At 38.2% G+C, this 23,360-nt stretch overlaps 1 protein-coding gene across 1 annotated transcript; it reads right to left on the reverse strand.

The window, feature by feature from the left end:
* Positions 1–4,718: 4,718 nt before the first annotated feature.
* Positions 4,719–22,025, reverse strand: LOC113069895 (procollagen galactosyltransferase 2-like). Its single transcript, XM_026243006.1, has 13 exons — positions 21,961–22,025; positions 21,480–21,738; positions 12,170–12,280; positions 11,506–11,623; positions 11,216–11,350; positions 10,917–11,121; positions 9,479–9,598; positions 8,736–8,809; positions 8,469–8,575; positions 8,225–8,357; positions 7,457–7,584; positions 7,117–7,323; positions 4,719–6,046 (listed from the first exon to the last, which is right to left on the reverse strand). Exons 2-13 carry the CDS (start codon positions 21,707–21,709, stop codon positions 5,773–5,775), a joined length of 1,842 nt encoding a protein of 613 aa, XP_026098791.1. The 5' UTR covers positions 21,710–21,738; positions 21,961–22,025; the 3' UTR covers positions 4,719–5,772.
* Positions 22,026–23,360: the final 1,335 nt, after the last annotated feature.

Here is a 23,360-nt window from a genome sequence, read left to right on the forward strand (position 1 = left end):
AAACTTTTGTGTGTACGCCTCTGCATGTGGGAATGGGAAGCTTTTGAATTTAGGTAGGAAAATGGCAGGCGGAAATCCCCAAAATAGCATTTGAGCTTAACTGGTTTAAAGATATTTTAGATGTAGTCTTAGAGCTTTCTGTCCCTCCATTGAAAGTGTGTGTACGGTCTACTGTCCCTGTCCAGAAAGGTAAGAAAAACATCAGCAAAGTAGTCCATGTGACATCAGAGGGTCAGTTAGAATTTTTTGAAGCATCGAAAATACATTTTGGTCCAAAAATAGAAAAAACTACGACTTTATTTAGCATTGTCTTCTCTTCCAGGTCTGTTGTGAGCGAATTCAAAACACGGCAGTGTAGTGATATCCGGTTTGCGAATGAATCACTCTATGTAACCGGATCTTCTTGAATCAGTTCACCAAATTGAACAGAATCGTTTGAAATGGTTTGCGTCTCCAATAAGCATTAATCCACAAATGACTTAAGCTGTTAACGTTTTTAATGTGGCTGACACTCCCTCTGAGTTAAAACAAACCAATATCCCAGAGTAATTCATTTACTCACACAGTACACTGACTGAACTGCTGTGAAGAGAGAACTGAAGATGAACACCGAGCCGAGCCAGATAACGAACGAACGATTGACTCATTAATTACATAATTTTCATTTTTCTATTAACTAACCCTTTAATACACAGTCTTTCTCACACATGCTCACACTCAAATACAGAGAATAGAGAATAAATCAACCAATTAAACCAGAATGCCATTGATTTTCTCTCTCATATTTTCAGGCCCCTCACCTAATATTAAATATCCCCTCTCTTTCAACCTTGTGGATTCCTCTCTCTCTCTCTCTCCTACTCTGTTCCTCCTCCCTCCTTGTTTCCTTTCTCTGTTGTTCACTCCAGCTTCTTCTGTCCCCATGGCAGAGCTCAACACTCATCTGAACTGTTCTGAAATTTCTCTGCTTGCCTTTACAGATTCTCTCCACTGGTACATTTTGATCTTCTGACATAGCCTGAGTGTGGACTAACGAAATTTACACAGCTGACACAATCTTTTGGCTTTTTCATGTGCACTCATATGCACACTTAAACAAGTCATATAACCCAAGTTATATTCCTTATTTCATCTCCCAGCAGGCAACACAAGAAACACAAACCACTTCATTAAAGGACATGCTCCTTCCTGAATAAACATCTATGGGCCATGTATTTAAAGTATAGCTGTTTTTTTTTTTTTTTTTACAAAATGTGCTGATGAAGATGTATTAACATTTCTTAATTTAATTTTATTATTATTGTTTATTTAATTTATTTATTCTTTTTTTCTTCTTTTTTTTTTAAGTGGTTGGATGGGTTCTAAATTTGCACAGTTGCTTTTTGTTTTATACTACTGCTCCCAGAAGAAGTTTTCAATAAACAGTTGTTAACAAAAAACAAAATGTGCTGATGAGGGCATTCAGGCGGAACATACCAGGCATCTCGTAAATCATATGATTCTCGGAGGATAAAGTTCACCAGGACTTGAGTTGTCTATATAACTGCTTAGAAATTCCAGGTAAATGTATGTAAAATACCGCTTAAAAGACTTAAAAAGTTAAATAATATGGCATGTATTATGGTATTTCTCTAACAAATTTCTTATGCATAAAAAAAAAAAAAAAAAAAAAAAAATTAGCATGATTGAGACATTCTACAAACAACGGTCAGTGTTCAAACTCGTTGGCATCTACTACAACCTAGTGGACGTTAGAGGAACTGCATACAAATGACAAAATCAATGTGTCGTTATTATATAGTGTAAATGACCAGGGTAAGTGGAGCATTTGTGAGCTTAAATTTTTTTTTTTTTTGTCATCCACTAGGTGTCAGTAGTAAATAGGCTATGATGTCCAAGACAATCATGGACATTAAATAGAATTAGGTTCTGAATCTCCTTCAAAGATTTTAAGCAAATTATCCTCGTGAACGTTTTAAAATCAAGTTAGTTTTTTTTAAGCACTCAAGTGGATATTCAAGTGGAAACTATCTCTCAAGTGGACCACTGACACAGCAATGACTATGAGGCAGGAACAGTATCTTCTGTGCCATTTGTTTGTTTGTTTTTTTTGCTGCCAATCTGGCAACCCTCTTGCAAGGGACCAGTACCTTTGTCCACCTCAGCATAGCCAACATATTGCTGCCATTAGCGATGGCTGTCAGATATTGTAGTGTGTTCAATCAGGTGAGTTTACTGGTGGCCAGTTAAAACCTATTCGCCTCCCATCATTCACAAGACCACCTCTGGTCAACATGATGGCGACAAACACTGTAGCTGTGATGACAGAAGGGGATCGGTTCTGGCTGAGGGTTGGAGAAATGAAAAAATGGAGACTAATCAAGCCTGGCGAAGTTAATCAAATGGCCGGAATGTTTGAGGCATCATCTACCCGGATGTCAGGAGGTTAAAAGCCTGGTGTGGCCTGTGGTGTAATGACTTCTACTGCTGTTCTTGTGGCAGGAATTGTTAATGAAACGGAGAAGGAAATTGTCTCACTTCAGGTCAAGCAGAGGGTATGAAGAGATTCACTTTGAGAGAGCAACAGAATACAAATGAAAATCCCACTCCGCTTTGTAATCATATTTTTAGTATTTGGTGATAGGGAATATATTTAATGCGGTTCTGGGTATAAGGGATGCTATTTACAACTGCTTCACAGCTTGTCTGAATGGTGAACAGTATTTAGTATTTTTATGTATACATCATTCCAAAAGCATTACTGATCCTATGTTTTAGTGAGAATATAGGCCCATCTGTAAATAAAGGTAAACAGTGTGTGTGTTCAGCATTCTGTATGGCTTCTGGCCATACCACCCTGAGCACACCCGATCTTGGAAGCTTTGTCAGCTGGGCCTAATGGTTAGAGACTTGGACTAGTTACCACAAGGTTGGTGGTTCGAGTCTCGGTGCTTGCAGGAGTTGCAGGTGGGAGGGAGTGAATGAACAGTGCTCTCTTCCACCCTCAATACCCATGGCTGAACCCCCACTTGCGCCCCGGGCGCTGGATCTATAGCTGCCCACTGCTCCGGGGGTGTGTTCACTTCTCACTGATGTGTGTGTGTGTGTGTGTATGCACTTGGATGGGTTAAATGCAGAGCACCAGTTCTGAGTATGGGTTACCATACTTGCCAAATGTCATGACTTTCACTTCACTTTTACTGTACATCTTGTTTTGCATTTTTAAACTAGTTTTAAGAGTGTTCTTTTATGACTTTTATGTATGTCAGTCAGTGTGGTTTTATATTTCTTTAATAAAAATCCCTATTTCTATTTTAAGTGGCCATTACTGGTGTTTGTGTGTGTGTGTGTGTGTGTGTGTGTGTGTGTTTTAAAGCTGTTCTGACATTTTTAAAGACAGGTTCAAAACAAACTGGTGAAAAGATTATCTGTATTTAGGCCTAGTGTCTGAAGTCTGTTTCATGTTGTCTTGATGGCAAATAGTGATAACAAATACACACACACACACACACACAATAAAGTATTTCCTTCATTCCTCTAGTAGTAAAAACAGTTGTCTCATCCACTGGATGTATAATGGGAAATTGTTTATTAATTATGTGTTGGGTACTGTATATGTGCGTTATGTTGGAATAATATAGCATGAGATATGAAACTAACAGCTTTGCGGAACATTACAAACTAAAAAAAAAAAAACGTAAAAAAAATAAAATGATATTTCAATCAAGTTAGAATAAGACACATACCGTATAATTACTGTATAAATCCTGTATACATTTCACAGTATAAGTGTGCATGATTCAGCATTTTTGGTTGGTGAATCTGTGTGAAGTTAAAAATGTGCCGTCTAACCTCAATGCTGCTTTAAATTTCTCTAGAGGCCAGAAAACATTACACATTCCAGCATGGCCGGAGATGAGAGTAGTGTTTTTGGTCTTAATTACCCATCATACCTTTGAACGGACGAAATGCAACACCACCATACTCCTGCAGATGGCAGGGTCTCCTAATATTACAACACGAAGTATAGCATTTTTTACCTCTTAAGAAACAGACTGCGTTGAGCATTAACGTAGATTTGAATTTGTACCATATAAATAATATACTTATACATCAACTGTAATATATATTTGTGTCATGCTATGACTTAACGTAGCTCACGTCTCATGAGTTTAGGAAATTCATAGTCACTCTCTCCAGCTCTCCTAAAATTAATAAAACCGTTTGCCAAGAAGTTTAAGGGAAACCATTACTGACTGGAGGACATGCTGCTCTTTTTGTTCTGCCACAACGTCACTAAATTCCTCAGTAAACTGAACTAATGGTTTAATCTACCAACACTGACATGGCAAAGACTTTTAGCACAGGATGCTCAGTGTAAACATTTCTTGTTTACTCACTGGCCATAAACATTAAATTGGCAGCACATTCTGAAACGTTAAGTTATTTATGGTCAATGTTTTTAGATTGTTTGGTGTGCCTCGTTTTCGGTTGATAAATGCAGTAGCTGACCATTTTTAGCCATAACCAAACATATGCACATCTCTTTTGCACCAAATGGAGTTTTCAAACACATCTAGTGAGAGTTTTTTTTTTTTTTTGCACAGAAACAGACAGAGTCAGGACAGTTAACCAACCAAGCCCACAAAGGTAGCTGATACAACAAAATTAATCTGAGGCTATTTTGTTGGCTTGCACAGACATCCTTAGACGCATTATATTATTGATCAGTCAGTTTTATTGAATCAGCCCACCACCAGCACCAAGACATCTTCAGACATCAAAGAAGGAAATGAAAACAAAGGTCAGAGAACAGGAGCCAGCCTGCTGTGAGGAAAAATACGAGCGAGTTTGCATCCAGCCATTTCAAATTATGATAGTTGACATAATACCCAGCAGAATCTTACACTTTTTAAAGATAAATGAGCCTCTTGGAATATTAGGAATTAGTGACAATATGATGTTCACAATAACACAGAAACACCTTTTGTCTCGCAAACACTTTAAACTAGATAGAGTAAAGCTGCTCTTATTCATTTGAAAAAACATACTTAATGACCAGTGAATGTTTGTCAAAAGTCACTTGTTATCCTTTTAAGACAATTTAACACATTTTAGAGTTTTAAATCCAATACAACTGATGTGAAAACGGCAGATTCGAACAAGCTCCCCACAAAAGTATGTAATTAATGCTCTCAATTTATGGCTCTAATATATATTTGACACGTGAACAACATTGAAAAGTGATTTTGTGATGCTATTAAAATATATCAACTTAAAATATATAATTTCCTTCCTGATGATATACAGTAGAAATGTGGACAGGCTGTAGGATTCTTTTATTCAGTACTCTGCGCATAAACCATATCTGTTTTTACATTACAAAATTAAAGAAAACGTTAAAATAAAGATTCGAATGTAATCTGTTCATCCACTAGCAAACCCAAATCTAACTCCCATATGTCTATATTCCTGCATCCAGTCCTTCTGCAGTGACTTCTTCCTTCAAACACTTTGAAGTGTTCACCAGGGACAGTCTGGTCCCTCAATGTCTCTGGAAGACATGATGAAATAAATAAAGTGGAAATAAAAAGAGCTAGCTTGTGTGTCTTTGGTCCAAATCAACCAGCCAGCCAATGGTGTTTGAGCATCCCAGCCAGCTGTCATGCTATTGGCTGAAGTGTGGCAAGGAGGAGGGGATTACTGGACATTGAGGAATGAGCTGTCTGTGTGTTGTCATTCAGTTGTGTAGTTTGAGAACATTTTGAGGTCTCAGAGTTCGTCTCGAGAGGCTCGGGATGCAGGCGGTGGTGTGTCCCCGGTGACACTATTTTGAGCAACGGAGCGAATATGTGCCTGCTGAGCAGTTTTTTTAGCAAACTGTCTGTCCCAGTCTGTACTGATGTCCTCGTCATCCCATATAGTGGAGGTCTCTGTGTCACTAAAGTAACCTGGCTCGCCCGTATAGTGCGTTGGGAACAACAGCAGCGGCTCAACAGAGAAAGCACGCAAATCTCTGGGATCAAAGTGAGACATGTATGCCACACTGAGAGAGAAACAGAGAGAGAGAGAGCAAGAATGAGAGAGGAAAAAAGAAAAGCCATTAGAAAAATTACACAATTACTGTATATAATGTTTTTAATAAAATTAATTAGTGTGATGGCAAAGCTAATTTTCAACTGCCATTACTTAATACATCCTTGCTTAATAAAAGTATAAAATTATATATATATATATATATATATATATATATATATATATATATATATATATATATATGTGTATATGTATGTATAAATATATAAACCTTACTGACCCTAAACCTTTAAAACTTAGTATATATCATCTTAAAATCTGCTTAATTTCAATACTAACGTTTTACATTAATGTCTATTTAGTACTATTTGGGTATTATGGGTATCCCTAGCTAATCGACATGAAAACATTGCATTATTTACTAATATTTATGCTAACTGAACACTAAATTTACACACTTTGGGCCACACAATGACTCTTTCTCTCTCTCTCTCACACACACACACACACACACACACACCCTACAAACACACAGAAAGTTGAGTATATTTATACAGTAATCCATCTGTCTTACACCAATGGCCCTTCCCCCCAACTCAGAGAACCATCAATGGGAATTTTGTCCCTTGAATGCCGGTAACAGGAAGAACTGGTCCTTCCCAAAATTCCTCAAAGTAGAGAGAGAGACCCAGAGAATGCAAGACAACAGACGAGAAGGACCGCAAGGAACTGAGGGTGTTAGGTGAGAGAGAGAAGTGCTGGGGGCACAGCTAGTGCTCTGCAGGCCTCCCAATAGAGGAAACTGGGTAGAAAGGCAGTCATTGTAGGGACACCATGCTTTTTTTCCCACTCTGAACAATCTAGCACTGTCTGTCCCACTCAACAGTACAGCCTCAATGTGTAACTGTGTGTAAAATCTTCTGAAAAACATGTATCCATCCTTACATTAATGTATCTATTCATTGACTGATTGATCCATCCATACCTTCATCCATCCATCCATCCATCCATCTAGCCAGTGATCTATCTATCTATACACTGATCCATCCATGCATTGGTCTATCCATGCATCACACTCACTTTGGGTGTTTGTTGAACATGACTGGCAGGAACTCATCCACAGGGAGCATCTTGCTGAAGGGCTGAGCAGCGAGGAGTTTCTTGGCCCCCTGCTGTGAAAGGGCATAACCTAGAGTCCAATATGAGTAATCAGCTTCCACCAGATTATTAACTCCCTCTACAGACACCTCTGGCTGAGCTACTTGCATCCGCTTACGGCCCACATATCTATTGAGAGAGAAGAAGAAGAAAGAAAGAGATGTAGAAAGAGAGAAATGTAGAAAGAGAAAGATCAATTATGATTTTGTGAGTGGTGAAAACGTCTCATCGTGTGCTTGTTTTCAGCTGGTCTTGTTCTTACATGAGGTCCCAGTTCAGATGAGCTTTTTCAACGTCCTCCATGATGGTTTGTAACCTCCTTTTAAATCGAGGCTCAAACCTCACGTCATCCTCCAACACCAGCACATGCTGCAGACCCCTCTCCACCACCTGTCACACACACAAACACACACAGTAAGCAGAAAATGATTTATCTGTTGAAAAATCTTGTTTCAGAAAATGGAAAAATGTACTGGAGTGTTGCTCGTCTGACTGAGATTAACTGGACAATTATACTTAATTATACGCTTGGCTTATATAAAACACCAATTAACAGTGAAAAGCTTTCAGAGGCCAAAAATAAAGACACAGGGAGTCCAGTGTGCACAGATCTTTCTGCCAACATAGTATTCTTTGTTTTAAAGCATTAGAGGCACAAATTCCATGATTTTGCTTTAGCAATGTGGTCTGAGAAAATCAGCTGATCGTCAATCATAACTCCAAGGCTTCTTAGAAATAAACATTTAAACCAGTAATATTCTTTAATTAATAGGAAGTATACGTTTCCTATTTAAAGTTTTACACACACAATAATCGGAAATTGTATTAAAACACATCATAAATGTTTCAAAAACTGAAAACTTTATGCAAAATTAAAAGAAAATAAATCACTAAAACTTTACCTCCGTTGGTTGACAAGGACATTTTCTTTCATTGATTATTTATTGGAAGAAAAATTAAAATACTTGAGCTGTATTCCGTACCTTATTCACGTGGAGTGGCAAATGTTTATATGTGAGTGTGTCCGTACCTGTTTCCAGGTGAAGTGGTGGCTGAGGAAGCAGCCAATCTCTCCACGCGTCAGCACCCTACCAGAATATGGATCTTTATATCCAGGCATCATTTCTATACCTAGAGCTTGAAGGTGAGATGTATTCAGAGCCCTGACAGGGAATAATCAGTTTGAATTACTTTCACTGAAATTGTTCTGCCACGTTTCAAAATACCCAAACATCACAAATGTGACTCCACAGAACATCCCCCTGATGACTTACTTCCCATCTACAGCATCAACCAGCGTAGCCTCAAGACCCAGCACCGCCATTGTGTTCAACATCCGTTCCCTCCGGTCCAACCTCCGCTTCAGATTAATCAGAAAGATCTGAGCAGAAAAGAGAACGAGAGAGTCTGAGGAATGAAGCAGGGCACAGTAAGAAAATGTCACTTCAAAGAAGCATAAATCAGCTGAGGTTTTTATGCTGCTGAATAACTATCATGAGTGTCCAGTCAAGCAAGACATTCCAGAAGTTTTGCTCTCTTACCTCGTCAAAGCCCATCTTGTCCTGGGGTATTGGTGGAGTGAAGAGAAACTCAGAGGGTTTTATGTTATGATCAACTGCGAGAAAAGGCATTTTAGTCGTATTAAATGCACATCTTGCAATCACACGTTGGAACAGAACGAAATGTAAATAAAACCTCCAATTAATGGAGGTTGAAAATATAAAGTGTAAAAGTAAAAAAAAAGTTAAAGTGCTGGAAAAAGGAGGTTTATTAGGGGCAGTGGCCATGGGTGTGCTTCTTATGGGTGTGTGTGTGTGTGTGTGTGTGTTTGCCGAACATTGTAGGGACCAGGCAACCAGGAGAAAATGGCTTGATAAAAACTCTACTGTTCCAAGGTTTGGTGTCAGTAAGATTTTCTATTCAAAGAATCCTGAAAAAAAATCATGATATCCACACACACACACACACAGAAACACAAATAATAATAAAAATATACAAATATTTTACACAATTCAGCTTTGCATCACAGAAATAAATGAAAATAAAAATTAGAAAAGTTATTTAAAATTGTAATAATATTTCATATAATTACAGTTTTTAATGCGTTTCTGATCAAATAAACTCAGCTTTGCAGAGCATTAAAGCCTTCTTTCAAAAGCATTTAAAAATGTAACCAACCCCAAAATTTTGAACTGTAGTGAACGAATAAATATCTATGCTTTAATGAGTATTTAATGTGTGTGTGTGTGTGTGTGTGTGTGTGTGAGTGAGTGATAATACCCACTCATGGCCTCAGTGACGGTGTGTGTGAAACTCTCCTCCTCTTCTTCAACACTCTGCTGGGCCTTCAGAGGTACAGGCAGAAAACCGTAATGTTCTCTGTTACACACATACATCTGAACACCTACAGAAAAAACAACAGCATGCATTGTTTTCATACATGAAATGCATCTGCATGCAAACACTGTATATCTCACATACTTCTATGCAACCTATGTAGTCCCAGCCAAAACAACAAGAAACATGAGTGTTACATCATTAATGTGTTTGTGTGGTTTTGTGTTGTCAGGGTATATATTTATGGGTGTGTCTGGAGTCATGGTTTGTCAGCTTTGTGTTAGATGTTTGTGTATATGATTTACTATAAATCCACTGCATGCTCTCTTTCTCTCTCACTTTTACATGCATTATTTCCTTAACTGAACATCCACAAAAACCCAAAGAGGTCATAAAAATGCCCAGCTGGAGCTGATTACATTAGCCACAAGATTATCCGACATTAAAGCTGTTACACTACTGAGCTGGACAGTTGGAGGTGCAGTGATTTATGTGTCTAAACCGTGTCTGTTCTGGGGCCCCATAAACCGAAGAACACTACTCTTAACTGCATTCATCTGTTTCTTCAGAAAACATTCTGTGCTTAAAAGCACTCATTTCGAAAACAACTCACGCACTTAAAACAATAAAATACCAACAATTGCAATAATATTCAATGGTTTAGCATTAGTTTAATGCATTAGGTATCATAACCAAACAATGAAAAATACTATAATACCAGATTTGATCTAGCTTAATGTTAAATTAATGTTAAATATAAATTTACACAACAACAAAAAAGGATTTTACATAAATAGAATAAATGACATTTATGTGTAAATTTTAAGAGTGCCTGCTATATGAATAAATGCAATGTAATAGATACTGTCGTTAATTTATAATGCATTAATATTATAATATTAGATTTTATTATTTGATTTTTGCATTTAGGCATTAACTTGAATTATACTTACCGTATTTTCCGAACTATAAGTAGCACTATTTTTCATAGTTTGGCTGGTCCTGCGACTTATAGTCAGGTGCGACTTATTTATCAAAATTAATTTGACATGAACCAAGAGAAATGAACCAAGAGAAAACATTACCGTTACTCTATGCTGTTCATTGCTCCTGTAGTCTACACCTGAGCAGCGTAGAGCACCCTCTCGCGGCTGTAGATGGTAATAGGTTCTGTATACATGTGATTTATAGTCCAGTGCAATTTATATATGTTTTTTCCTCGTCATGACGTATTTTTGGACTGATGCCACTTATACTCAGGTGTGACTTATAGTCCGAAATATACGGCAATGAAACCATACTTTATGTTATCTATAAAACACTATAGTCTAGAAAAAACATATAATTAGATAAATACACATCATTTTTAATGGATCGTCTCTCACCAGCTTGTCGCGCGGAGAACGCAAAGACCATGATGTCATCAAACGCCCAGCTGTAGTCAGGGTGAGGTGGGTGGAAAGCCAAGTCGAGAGTGGCACTACGTCTCAGATCCAACAGGAATGTGGAGTGCACCATGGGAACCGGGAAACAGCCCAAACGCTTCCACTCACGGATAGGCTGGTAGTCTGGGGTGCGCTTGTAATAACCCTGAGAAAATGGTAAAGATAACATGTTATTGAAGCAATGCTCATTAACTTTTTTTATACTCTCTGAGCCTGTTTCTGAGGTGACCAATCTTTACCTGAGGTGTGATGCCACACCAGAAGTTTGAGTAGAGGGATCGGGAATCTAACATGGGCGCCACCAGTGTGAAATTCTCTGCCATCATGAGATCCAGCACCCGTGGGTTGGTCAGAAGGTTATCACTGTCGACATACTGAGAGACAAAGAGAGTGGTAAAGCTGGAGAGCTCTAGTTTTACATAAAAATACCAATTTAGTGTCAACGAGAGTGTCATGAGGAATAAGGGCTGGAGTAATCTTGAGTTACTTGAGGTTTTTATTTAACATGGATGTAACAGTGTGATCTCACCAGTATATAATCAGCCCAGCGCTCTCGTGCAGTCTTCAGTGCCGCCTGCCTGAGCTTCATTACATGATTGAAACGAGATGGAGCCCAGTGTTTCGGCCCCCACTCATCCATGTATGACCTTAAAAAAAAAATGCATACATGCATACTCTTTCTACTCCTATAATAAACCTTATTATCTTCAACATATGTACAACACTACTGTTGTTTTTGGCCATTGTGTTAATTTGACATTTTAATTTTAACACAAATGGGACATTGCTACTTCTCTTATGAGCATGGTAAGGAGAGTTTTCAGTGCAAAAACTGAATCACTCAATGAAACATTTCATTTTAAACATCATATGACATAGCGTATGAATCATATGGAACACTTTTATGATACGTTTATGTTGATATAGTATCATATTTTGTAGATTTGATACATGAAAATGAGTATATTACTACTTATATAAATATAACGAAGAGTTCTACAAAACTATAATTTTTTTGTTCCATGAAAGTTCCAGGTTTGGAACATAACAGGTTTGGATTATTCTTTTAAACCTTGTTCTAGAAATCATTAGATTTGGATGGGAAAGACATTAGTAGACTTTTGCTGATTCCTGACATAAACAGGCATTAATGCTAACTGACTTTGTTCTTGAGCAAGATCTTTTTAACCAACCGTGGCTCATCCATGGGCCTCCACTCCACGTAATGGTATCTGCTCTGGCTGTTCTTCAGCCATTCTCTCAGCATGGCTGTGGTGTTGTCCACATTATGGTCCGTTGCAGCCCTTCAAGAAACGACAAAGGAGGATTTACATCATTTTAACATAAACACCACAAACTCCAAACACACAGCTACTCATTAAGAGCAGTGAAAGTGAGCGTCCCTCAGGCAAGGGTGGAACAGTGCACAATATGTTTAGAGTTAGTATTTCTTTCTCCTACACACGAAGAAGTCAAAAGTACTAGCTGAAAACGCTAGCAAGCAGCTAGTGCTGTATTGCTAGGGCTGATAAATTCCTGAGGCATGGCTATGGGCTTGTTGGGAAGTGAGAGATTTAACAACAGCTTGCCAACAGCAGCTTGTGAAAGGTAAAAGACGTATTGTCTAAGTTTCATTTCAGCATTTCAAGAGCATAGCTTAGCATAATTAAATATCTTACTAGCAGAGGTGAAGTGCAAGTTTCATAAAACAATACTATACTATGCCTTACAAAACATTAAACAAAACACAACTACTCCAGGTTTTGACGTTCAAAGTGATGAACCGACAAACAGTGTGACATAACCGTGAGTTTTCCCAGCATTACTACTCTGTGGCTTGTGGAGATCACATGTTAACACTGACACAAGCACACAAACACATTCAGTGTCCTCAGACGTTTGGCTGTGCCAGTGGAAACCTTTACTGCACAGGGACTCCGCAGTAAAACCATTTGGGAAAGAACCAACAAATATTGACATCACCTCAGTCGTCACATTCACATTTCCTCACCCCACCTTTACCAGAAATAAAATTCAATTGGTGTGCATATTCATATTTATAAAGCATTACAGGATGTTCTGAAGCAGTAGCAGGATGACACTTGAGGCAACGGGGAAATTAGCTGAACTACATTTAACCTAATGTGAATTTTTTTTTTTTTTTTTTTTTTTTAATGTAAAAAATTAATAACCCGCCTTTTTTATTATTATCATTATTTTCAAGTACTAATCAAGTTACTAAATTGATTTAAATTAATTACATTATTTACTTGATTTAAAGCATAAACTTAACTAAATTTACTCTAAACAAGACAAAACATGAGTTTGTTAACAATATATTCTTTGGTGAAAAAGTCTATTTTGTGCCATTGTACTTGTACTTCAAGGAAACTGACATTCTTTTTAAAATGTTTAGATATTTTTAGCAAGAAAAATATATTATTATTATATTTTTCATTTATTTAAAGCATTAACTTTACTAAATTTACTTAGATCTTTGCATAAAACAAGACAAAACATGAATCTATTCCCAATAAATTATAAATATATATTTATTTAGTTATTTTCAGGGATTTTTTGACTTTGAGAGACATTTCCACCCTTTAAAATAACTATATCTATATATATATATAACTATATATAACTAATATCTTTAAATAACAAGTGATAGACCAGCTATTCAACACTACAGCTGCTATTTTGTCACTCACACAAACAGACAATTACCCAAGCAAGACAGTCTCGCTCTTAACAACATATTCTGACAAAGAGTGACGAAAATACAGGCCAAGATGATATATATGTGTTTTAAGTATGCTTTATGGGTGTCCAAGATTTTATGAGATGTAGAAAAGCAAAGGGAACTGACAGCATCGTGCTTGGTAAGCAGTCTGGTTCTTTATCACTGGTTTGAAACACCTGACACACAGGTAATTACAGGTAATGCAGTGTCAAATAGATCACTGCTTTCAGACACACACTTTTCTGGTGACTTCAGCGAATCTAAGTGTGCTACAGTTGTTTTAAAGGAAAACAGGCCTTCGAGCTGCAATCACTTTTCCAGAACATCTGTGAAAAATCCATTAAAATCAGAGTAAACAATTAGGCAGAAAAGCAAAAGAGCTCATGCCTTTTATTATATGAGGATAGATACACGTGGGTTAGAGATTTATTTGCATGCAATTCTTATACTATATGTTCAGTTCTCTGTTCATTCTAGTTCAGCATTTATGTTAATTAAATAAATATGTTGTGGTTTTTATCACACTGCTGCAACAAATATAAACATCTGGAATATTTGGACTCACTGGATCTCTTTAAATGACTCTCTAATGGCAAATGATTGCACATGTGTTCTTCTCCGACCCTCCTGGGGAGAGACACACACCATGCATTTCGGGTTATGCTGCTCCAGGACAAGGAAAAACTGCACCTATACAAATAGTGAAGTGTGCAAGATTTATGATTTATGCATGACTTTATGATTCATTACTATATGCTCACATTATGTCTGTATGTCTTATGACTGTAAATGGGGAAGGAGCAAATGGGGAAATGTCATGAAGGACATGTCTGGGTCATTATTCTCCTAAAATCAAAGTACTAAAATTTGTATAAAAACATTAAGCTCATCTTTAAGACCATTAAAAAAAAGTGTTTTTAGTAAAAAAAAGTATATGTATTTTTTACTTTCATCATAACAATAAAAATATACCCAGGCATGTTTTTTTTTCCATTTTTGATTCACCTTAATGTAAGCACATTTGAACAAATGTAAGTGTAATTCTATGAAGTCTTTGAGGCTGTGTCTTAACTCTGGCTGCAGGAGGCAACACTCATATTCATGACCGGACAGGCAAACAGACGAAGGAATTTGAACATGCTAGTGTATGAATGACTCAAACTTTTGGTTTATGAAGGTAAACCAGACACATTCTCCTCACCTTTCACTCTCACCGCTCGTTCCCTAACAAATTTCCACACCCAGGGGCAAAAACAGACTGCTGACACTGACCGCGTTACATTCTACAATATTATTTAGGTGCTTTTCCCAATCTGTACACTGATTTATATGCGTTTTATTGTTTGGGAAACAAATCCTCAGTCCAAGCAGCAATTCATCTTTTTGATATTTTACTGCTAAACACCTTTTACTACTGAAAGTTATACTACTTGCAATATCCCGTAACTGGACCTTGAAATATAGGTTATTAAAAGTGTTAGGGATGTATGTGTGTGTGTCAGTATATTAAGCTCTAAGTTTGTATGTGTGCACTCCTGCAGCGTTTGGAGGAAGCAGGACTTTGCTAATGAAAACTTGATTTTCTTTCACCGCCCCTTTTGTAGTTTATAGTAAGTCTCCAGCTCATCATCTGACTGCCCTGGGCTCACTCTCTCTTTTTATCTCAGTTACTCCTCCATGTCTTTATTGACAGCATCTGGACACCACATGCTACTCACCTACAAACATGCACATCTTATACTTTCTCCACCTGCACAGAACAGCCGTCAGAGATAAAGAGGACTATCCCTTAACACAAGAAGCAGAGAGGTTTGAGTAAAAACAAAGAGACGACATGAAATAGCCCGTACATAAACCAGTAAAAGAGATATGGGAAAGTCTTCTACTGTTCAAACTATACGCATTAGAACACAAAAAATTGACAAAGCATACTACTGCATAAGAAAAAAGAAAAAAAAATTATATATATATATATATATATATATATACATATATATATATATATATATATATATATATATATATATATATATATATATATATATATATATATATAAAATGGAATTAAAACTAAAGTTTCTAAATATCAATGAGAATGTCCATTAGTTCGAACTCAGACAGTTAAAAATTTGTGTGTGTGTGTGTGTGTGTGTGTGTGTGCAGTGCGTCTGTTCCCATGTGTGAGCTGACGTGGCTGCCTGGCTCTGTAGACTGAGGAGGGGGCAAAGGGGCTTGTGAAACCCTTGGTGTACTCAAATTCCTCCAGCCACCCTCTGTCAACACAGCTCTCCCAAGTCACAAAAAAACCATCTAGAGTGTGATGCTAGTTTATCCCCCCTCATGACATTTGATGAAACATCTTTTTTTGCAAGTACATAACCACATTCACATTAAATAATACTGCATACTAGGGCCTCAGAGATCCATCCAGAACACTTTAACTTAAGCTGCTTTTCAATGAGTCATTTTTCTCCTACCTGTTTTGGAGTTACAAATCTGATAAAAGCAACAAAAGTGGTCAAAAAAGGATGAAACCAGCAGAGAGCAATAAAACTGCATTTCCCTGCCAATAACCTTGAAATACCTCACAATATGTCCCTGCAGATGCACGCCTATCTTTTGCCACGTGTGCCATTTGGGACAGCCTAAAACAACTGTCTGTGACTATGACAAAAATCCCAAAAAGGTATAGGCCTATATAATACCTGGAGAAAATTATAAATTTTCCAAATATTTCATTAGCAGCTGCATTGGACCTCAGAACATTTTGAATCAACAGAACCATAAAATGTCATGTGACTAAACACTCCAAAATTGCAAAAAAATGACGCAATGAAAATGCTGCAATATCTACTACACTATATACAGCAAAGATACTTTTTAAGCCTAGATTGTGTAGTCACAGCCTTTACAAGCAGGTTCGAATAGGGTCATGCTAACAGGCCAACCTTGACAGTCTGATCTAGTTCTAAGTTAAAATATTAAATTGTTCAGTCCTGACAGAGTCTCATAGTATTGTGCAGATTATTTGATCACCTGGCCTGACCCAAAACACTGCACACCAATAAACTACTATTCCAGCTCGACTCTAGACTGCCATGAATAAAGGCAGCAATCACCCTGCTGTCTGGACTTTTATGCACTATTGTTCCTCTACTCTTGAACCCCTGCTGACTTTTGAGTTTTGGGTGGATGGGATGGACAACTGAATTGAGGTAACAGTTTTTGGAAAAAGCTGGAACTGGTTCTGTACATGTTGAAAAAATACAAATAAAATATACTGTACTGAAGAACTGCAGAAATGCAGTTAGACCCCATCAAACACTGAGCCAGGGTTTTAATTACAGCAAAGCTTATGAAAAAACCTAATATAAAACACAAACACACAGCTCTGATGACATACACATAATCATTCACAGATAAATACCCAACAAATCTCTGTCCTTTTCTCAAGCCCTTTGTTATAGCTATTCAGTAATGCTTTATTTAACCTAAAAAAATGCCCAGCATTCCTCAACAAAAGCATCATATCAGCCTGAATGAATCTGAAGCGAAACTACCCGCACAGCTGTCAAAATGATCACATCATAGAGAAAAGGCTATAGTGAAGAGACACAAAAGAGCAGTCTGGTCTTATAAACAAGGCTGTGTTCAGTAATTCTGACTGTTTTTCAATCAGTCATGTCTAACTCATGTCAAAAGCTGTGTTGGCACCATTAGCTTGAACACAGTTTAATTACAGGAGTGTGCCTTTAGGGAACATAATGCTGGATTCACACTTTTCCATCTTTATTACTTAGAGGGATAGTTCACCTTACAATGAAAATGTGATGTTTAACCACTTACCCCAAGAGCATCCAAGATCTAATTTGACACCATTGACACTCTTTCTACAATCTCATTTAGGAGAGTCAATTATCTATTTGAGAGATAGGTGGCGGTAATGCACTTATAAGTTTGCGATCCACCGTAAAGCAAGAAGAAGAAGACGCCTCACCTGCTGTGTTTTGAGGAGGAGCTCAGACAGTTCAGGCATTGCAGTGCATCAGATGTAAATAACTATATAAATACTGTTCAGTTTCTTGCACAGACTGATCATTTTGTGTCTTTATACATCAGTGTTTCGCCACAAGCCGCAGGGTTTAATTTTGTTTTTTTGTTTTTGTTTGTTTTATTGTATGCCGTGATTCCCACCCACTTGCATTATATGACTAATAGACTGTTAAAAAAATCTCAGTTTGTGTTTTACTGATGAAACAGTCACCTACTGTACATCTTGGATGCCCTAGGGGTAAGCAGATAAACATCAATTTTTCATTTTTGGGTGAACTATCCCTTTAATACCATCTGAGCCATTAATCAAGACACTGTCAGAGGAGATTGCCTTCTCTGTCTCCTTTGTTAGTGCTAACAATTCTCTTCAGCATTACAGAAGTTTAAGCCAAACAATCACAGAAACTCTAACTGTAATCAAAGTTCCTTTAAAGGAACACTCCACCGTTTTTTTAAATAGGGCTTATTCACATTATTTCCTACATTTAGATAGGTGGGCAAATGCATTTTTGTGTCAGTGCATGCATTGTTTTAGTTTGACTGGGTCGGCGTTAGCTTAGCTTAGCACAATGAATGGAATCCTTTGTTGCCAGCTAGCATGGCCTGAGTAAAAGTGATCAAAAAAATAAAAAAAACCCACCTAATTACTTCTTGTGGCCTGCGTATTCACAGCGAGTACAAATAGCGATCCAGATTAACACTAGGCGATTTCCTAGGCAGATATTGACTTGGGACTATATTATGGGGAACCACAGGCGAAGCACTGCTGCTTAGGCGAAGCACTGCTACTTCGGCGCAGAGATATCACGCAACACATGAAATCCCACGACTTCCGTCAACATACCGGCGTGAATAGTAGCTGCCTGGCTATTTTCCTTACAATACACGAATGGCGATGAACATGGCTGATTTTGAGAGAGACGAAGAGGGTGACTTCTCAGACAGTCAAGAACCAGAACCATACCTATTTGAACCAGAGTTTACAGAAGACGAGCTGCGTGCTTTGGAAATAGAACGACAGGAGGAGGAGGTTGAGATCGCTCAACAGCCTGAGGACGTGAGGATGAGAGCCAACATGAACTGGTGGTGTGAATGTGGGGGAATATGCCAATCTATGCCGACGGAAATAGAGTGTATGTGCTGTAGAGAGTGGGACATGTTTTTGCCATTGATGACCAGGCTCAACACGTCAGATCAAGATGAGCGTGCCCGAAGTTGTGTCACATCTACAGAGGATTTCACGGCGCTGATCCATTCTGCAGTACTCGATTTTTTTTCCGGTGTGACAAAGTGAACTGGAAAAAACGCCCCACGCCGAATGGACCAAATGGACAGCTCTCCACAGAGTAAGTGATTATTTTAATCATGACGCATGTATAGATCGACCCATATTATACCTGTATTCACATAGAGTTGATGTTTTCATGTGTTGCGTGATATCTCTGCTCCGAAGTAGCAGTGCTTCGCCTGTGCTTCCCCATAATATAGTCCCAAGTCAATATCTGCCTAGGAAATCGCCTAGTGTTAATCTGGATCGCTATTTGTACTCGTTGTGAATACGCAGGCCACAAGAAGTAATTAGGTGGGGTTTTTTAAATTTTTTGGTCACTTTTACTCAGGCCATGCTAGCTGGCAACAAAGGATTCCATTCATTGTGCTAAGCTAAGCTAACGCCGACCCAGTCAAACTAAAACAATGCATGCACTGACACAAAAATGCATTTGCCCACCTATCTAAATGCAGGAAATAATGTGAATAAGCCCTATTTCAAAAAACGGTGGAGTGTTCCTTTAAAGTAATGACAGATCTTTTTTGTCCTTATTGTGATATACATCCGAGTGAAACAGATTATCGAAAAGACTTGGTTCTATCCATCAGTTGTTGGTTGGATGGAGGCAGATCTGAATGCGATCTTGAATTTTTATTTCATGCCGACCATCTTGGTTACCATTTTTAGTAGTTACCTACAAGTACAACTATTATTTACTTGACTAACAAATCTCCAAAAGTGTTAGTAAAGATTACAATAAATGTGTCATAAATGTTGCTTATTCAGTTTAAATTATGCTGTTTAACATTATTTTTCAGCTTAGTTAAGTTAACTCTTCCATCTCATACTGACTTTGATCCAATCTGAGATACTTCCATAACAAATGAGAAAAGACAAAGTGTGTCAGAGAGATGTCTTTATGGGTGACCTTTGCATGTGGTCAATAGGGATGGAATGCAGATTGTTAGGGCACTCGTGGTGCCCCTGTGTAATTTTCAACAGTTCCCCTCCTCTGCCCTTTCCTCTCACTCCATCCTTTCCTTCCCATAATTCTCCACATTCTTTTGACTTTCAGCCTGTCATTTGACTGCTGCGTTTGTTCCGTTAACTCCTGAAAATCTCCAAAATAGTACATATAAATGTCCACAGGCAGCTAAAGTTGCCATGACATAAAAAATTACCCTATCTATTTTCTAAATGGATGTTATAAACAAATAATTTTTGTTGTTGCTGACTTGTATTGTTTAATCAAAATGTCATAACCAGTGCGAACCACAGTCTTCTCTCATGTGACATATGCAGGACTTCTGTGCGACTTCACCTGAGCTCATCTGCATCCACTTTTGATTGCAACACCTACATCTCAAAATCCAATCAACAAACCAAGGACAGAACACTCACATGTACATCACAATAAGGGAATAAAAAGATCTTGCTGCTACTTCCATGCGACTTTACATTGAATATTATTAAAACAGCAAGTTAGTGGACCTTATACATTATAGTGAAAATGATATGCAAGAGGATTCAAAATCCATTACTCTTCATAAATGTGTGCCTCACTCTGAACACTCCCCAGCTAAAACCTGCCAGAAGAAATACATTTTTAAAAAATAGTAAAACATAAGGCATAACAGTGGAGTGGAGTGTACAGTCAGCCCAAACATAAGGAACTGAATGTTTTCCAATCAAAGCAGTTCTGCTCAGATTGTAGAGCGGCATTAGAAAAGAGAGGAAGCTGAAATTAAAGTGGGTGTCTGTGTGTGCCTCCAACCACTGATTTGGAAAGAAATGTAAATCAAACAGTTTACAGTAGGGAAAGCTGAAGGGAAGGGAGTACAGTTTCATAGATGATGCTGCTGATTATCTTTGGTAACCTGTATACACGCTTGAGAAAGTCACTACAGCAACGGTACGCAGCTCCAGTGATTTTATATGTTTTAGAAAAAAAAAAAAATCACTAATATCTCATTAATTATTACACACCGACAGATTAAAGTATCCTATGTAACAAAACAAGACGGATGGTGGCGGCAGTGCGATCGTCAAATGATTGCCTCCAGAAAATGATGCTGACAGAAATTCTCCTAAAACTCTAATTATAAAGAGAACCAACAGGACATATGTTACTTAGCCAGCAAACGGCTTTCATCTTCATTTAACATGTGATTAAATCCGTGCACACGCGCGGACACAGTGCAGTAAACCCCTTTAACAGGTCTGCTTCACGCAGACAGCGGCGTCTCTGTTCCTCTATCTTCCAGAAGGTTTTCATTAACCAAACCTTACCTGCGCGCGCTCCACAATAACTCCACTATGCACACAGACCTTCTCAGTTTTCAGCCACCACGCTTGCTGCAAAGCAAACCATCTCATCACACACATCATGCGTTCTCTACAGCAGCATTCCAATAAAGTCCAGTTTGGAGATTCTCACCATATCGCAATCCGGTCCTTCGGGTAGTCCAGGCGGTCGATACAGCCCAGGTAGTACGGCAGGCTGTGCGCCGAGTTCCGAGCCAGAATCACGATCATGACTTTGGGCTTGAGCAGTGAGGATTCGGGAACGGGATTGGGGTCCTGCACGTGAGCCACAAGCTCCCCACGGCAGTTTTGCGCCACCAGAGCGTAAATTACAGCCACCAACAGGAATCCCTCAGTCGGCATCTCTGCCTGATGGACACCGCTGTCACAGCCTGAACGGTGTGTGTGTGTGTGTGTGTGTGAATGAAAGACAGACAGAGAGGGTGTGTAAGGAGGGGCAGAGAGAGAGGTTCCCTCTTGACGAAAGTGGGTTGCCTCCAGCACATTTTCACACCCTTCACCATGACCGAATAGTCAGTGATATAAATCTGAACGTAATATCATTTAATGACAATATATTTCATAAAGTAGATCAATTCAAATATCCTACTTACCGTAACAGCCCCCGAAGCAACAAGCTGGCAATGCAGACAATGCTGCCTGCAAATATGCAAAAATAAATAAGTAGCCTACTGCGCAGAACATTTACTAACTAAACATTTAATAACAAAATAAAATATTTATTTATTTTGACTTTTTAACACTGTCGCCCAGAGCTCTTTAATCCCATTCGATTCCCTCCATTCTTTCCACATTGCTCATTTAATTTATCCATCGGCTGCTCAAGCTCACCTCATCCCAACACTTCTGAGAGTTCAGTCCTGACATCGTCCAGTTCCCTTCTACAGCTGACACCTGCTGCTCTTTCAAGCAACTTTAATAATTTGTTTTAGGTGGCAAATACCTAACTTTAAGTTGTATAGTATTGTACAGTATAAGATAACTGTAATAAGGCATTTGGGAGCAAAATACGATCACACGCGTTTCTTTTTCACGCAACATTTGATGTAATGGCGACCCCTAGTGTTTAAAATTGGAATCTAGGAACGAAGGATAAAAGTCTAATATTTTAATGCAAGTTAGCATTCAAATGATTCTGCTGGGTTAGGCTACTGGAATTCATTTACCTTGCTAAATCAAGTTTAAGATGGTATCTGGATTTTGGAACATGTTAGCATGTACCACCTGCGAGGTTAGCTAGCTGTCTTCCAACAGAGTTCAGCAGCAGTTAGCATAATACCTTACTAGCCTACATCTGTGCATTTTAAAGTAAAAAAAAAATGGTTAAAATATGGTCACAAGACAAATATATAGGCTATTACACAGAGACCACACATTTGAACCTGCAGGTTCTCCATCAGAATGATATTTGAAATTATAGGGATATATAAATGTTTCATCATTCAGCTGACAGAAAAAGTCTTTGAGGACAGTTAAAGCAGAAGTTTGGCTCAGTTATTCTAGCTGGTGCAAACCTGCTTTCTGTCTGCTATGTCAATGACTTTGTCTATGACTGATACAAATACAAATTCTCACATTAAGTGTGGTATTCTGACAGTTTCTGCAATATTTTACTCCACTAAAAACATGTGAGAAGTTTGGATCAGGCCACTAGTGTCAAGTCCCAAAAGCAATGCATACACCATTCAAGGAATTCAAGGAAGGTTGTGCTTTCTGTCTGTAGGGAAAGGTTACAGCTATTAGTAGATCGAATTCAGTGATGAAAGCGAGTTTTTACAGAGGCTAGTCTCAGCTCTGGTGGGAATGTTTTTAAAAAGTCGAGTGAATGGCAGAGAGTTTATAATAAGAGGACAGTAATGGGTTACATTTATAAAAGGTTTCTACAGTGTCAGGCATGTAGGAAGTGGTGGATGGGAAGAGAAAAAATGTGAAGGGGGGCAACAGAGGCATGCTGGATTGAGTTAACTGCTGTTAGCTCATGTTGGCAATATGA

The sequence above is a fragment of the Carassius auratus genome, unplaced genomic scaffold (genome assembly GCF_003368295.1).
Source record: "Carassius auratus strain Wakin unplaced genomic scaffold, ASM336829v1 scaf_tig00002576, whole genome shotgun sequence".
Lineage (NCBI taxonomy): Eukaryota > Metazoa > Chordata > Actinopteri > Cypriniformes > Cyprinidae > Carassius > Carassius auratus.

What these genes read in the sequence shown, in the direction of transcription:
- LOC113069895 (XM_026243006.1), bottom strand. Translation starts at nt 21,709, where the DNA reads ATGCCGACTGAGGGATTCCTGTTGGTGGCTGTAATTTACGCTCTGGTG. An exon ending in GTTCTCCGCGCGACAAGCTG is followed by an intron (nt 9,599 to 10,916) that starts GTGAGAGACGAT and finishes TTTTTTCTGTAG; the next exon opens with GTGTTCAGATGTATGTGTGT. An exon ending in ATGTTCAACAAACACCCAAA is followed by an intron (nt 6,047 to 7,116) that starts GTGAGTGTGATG and finishes TTTCTCTCTCAG; the next exon opens with TGTGGCATACATGTCTCACT.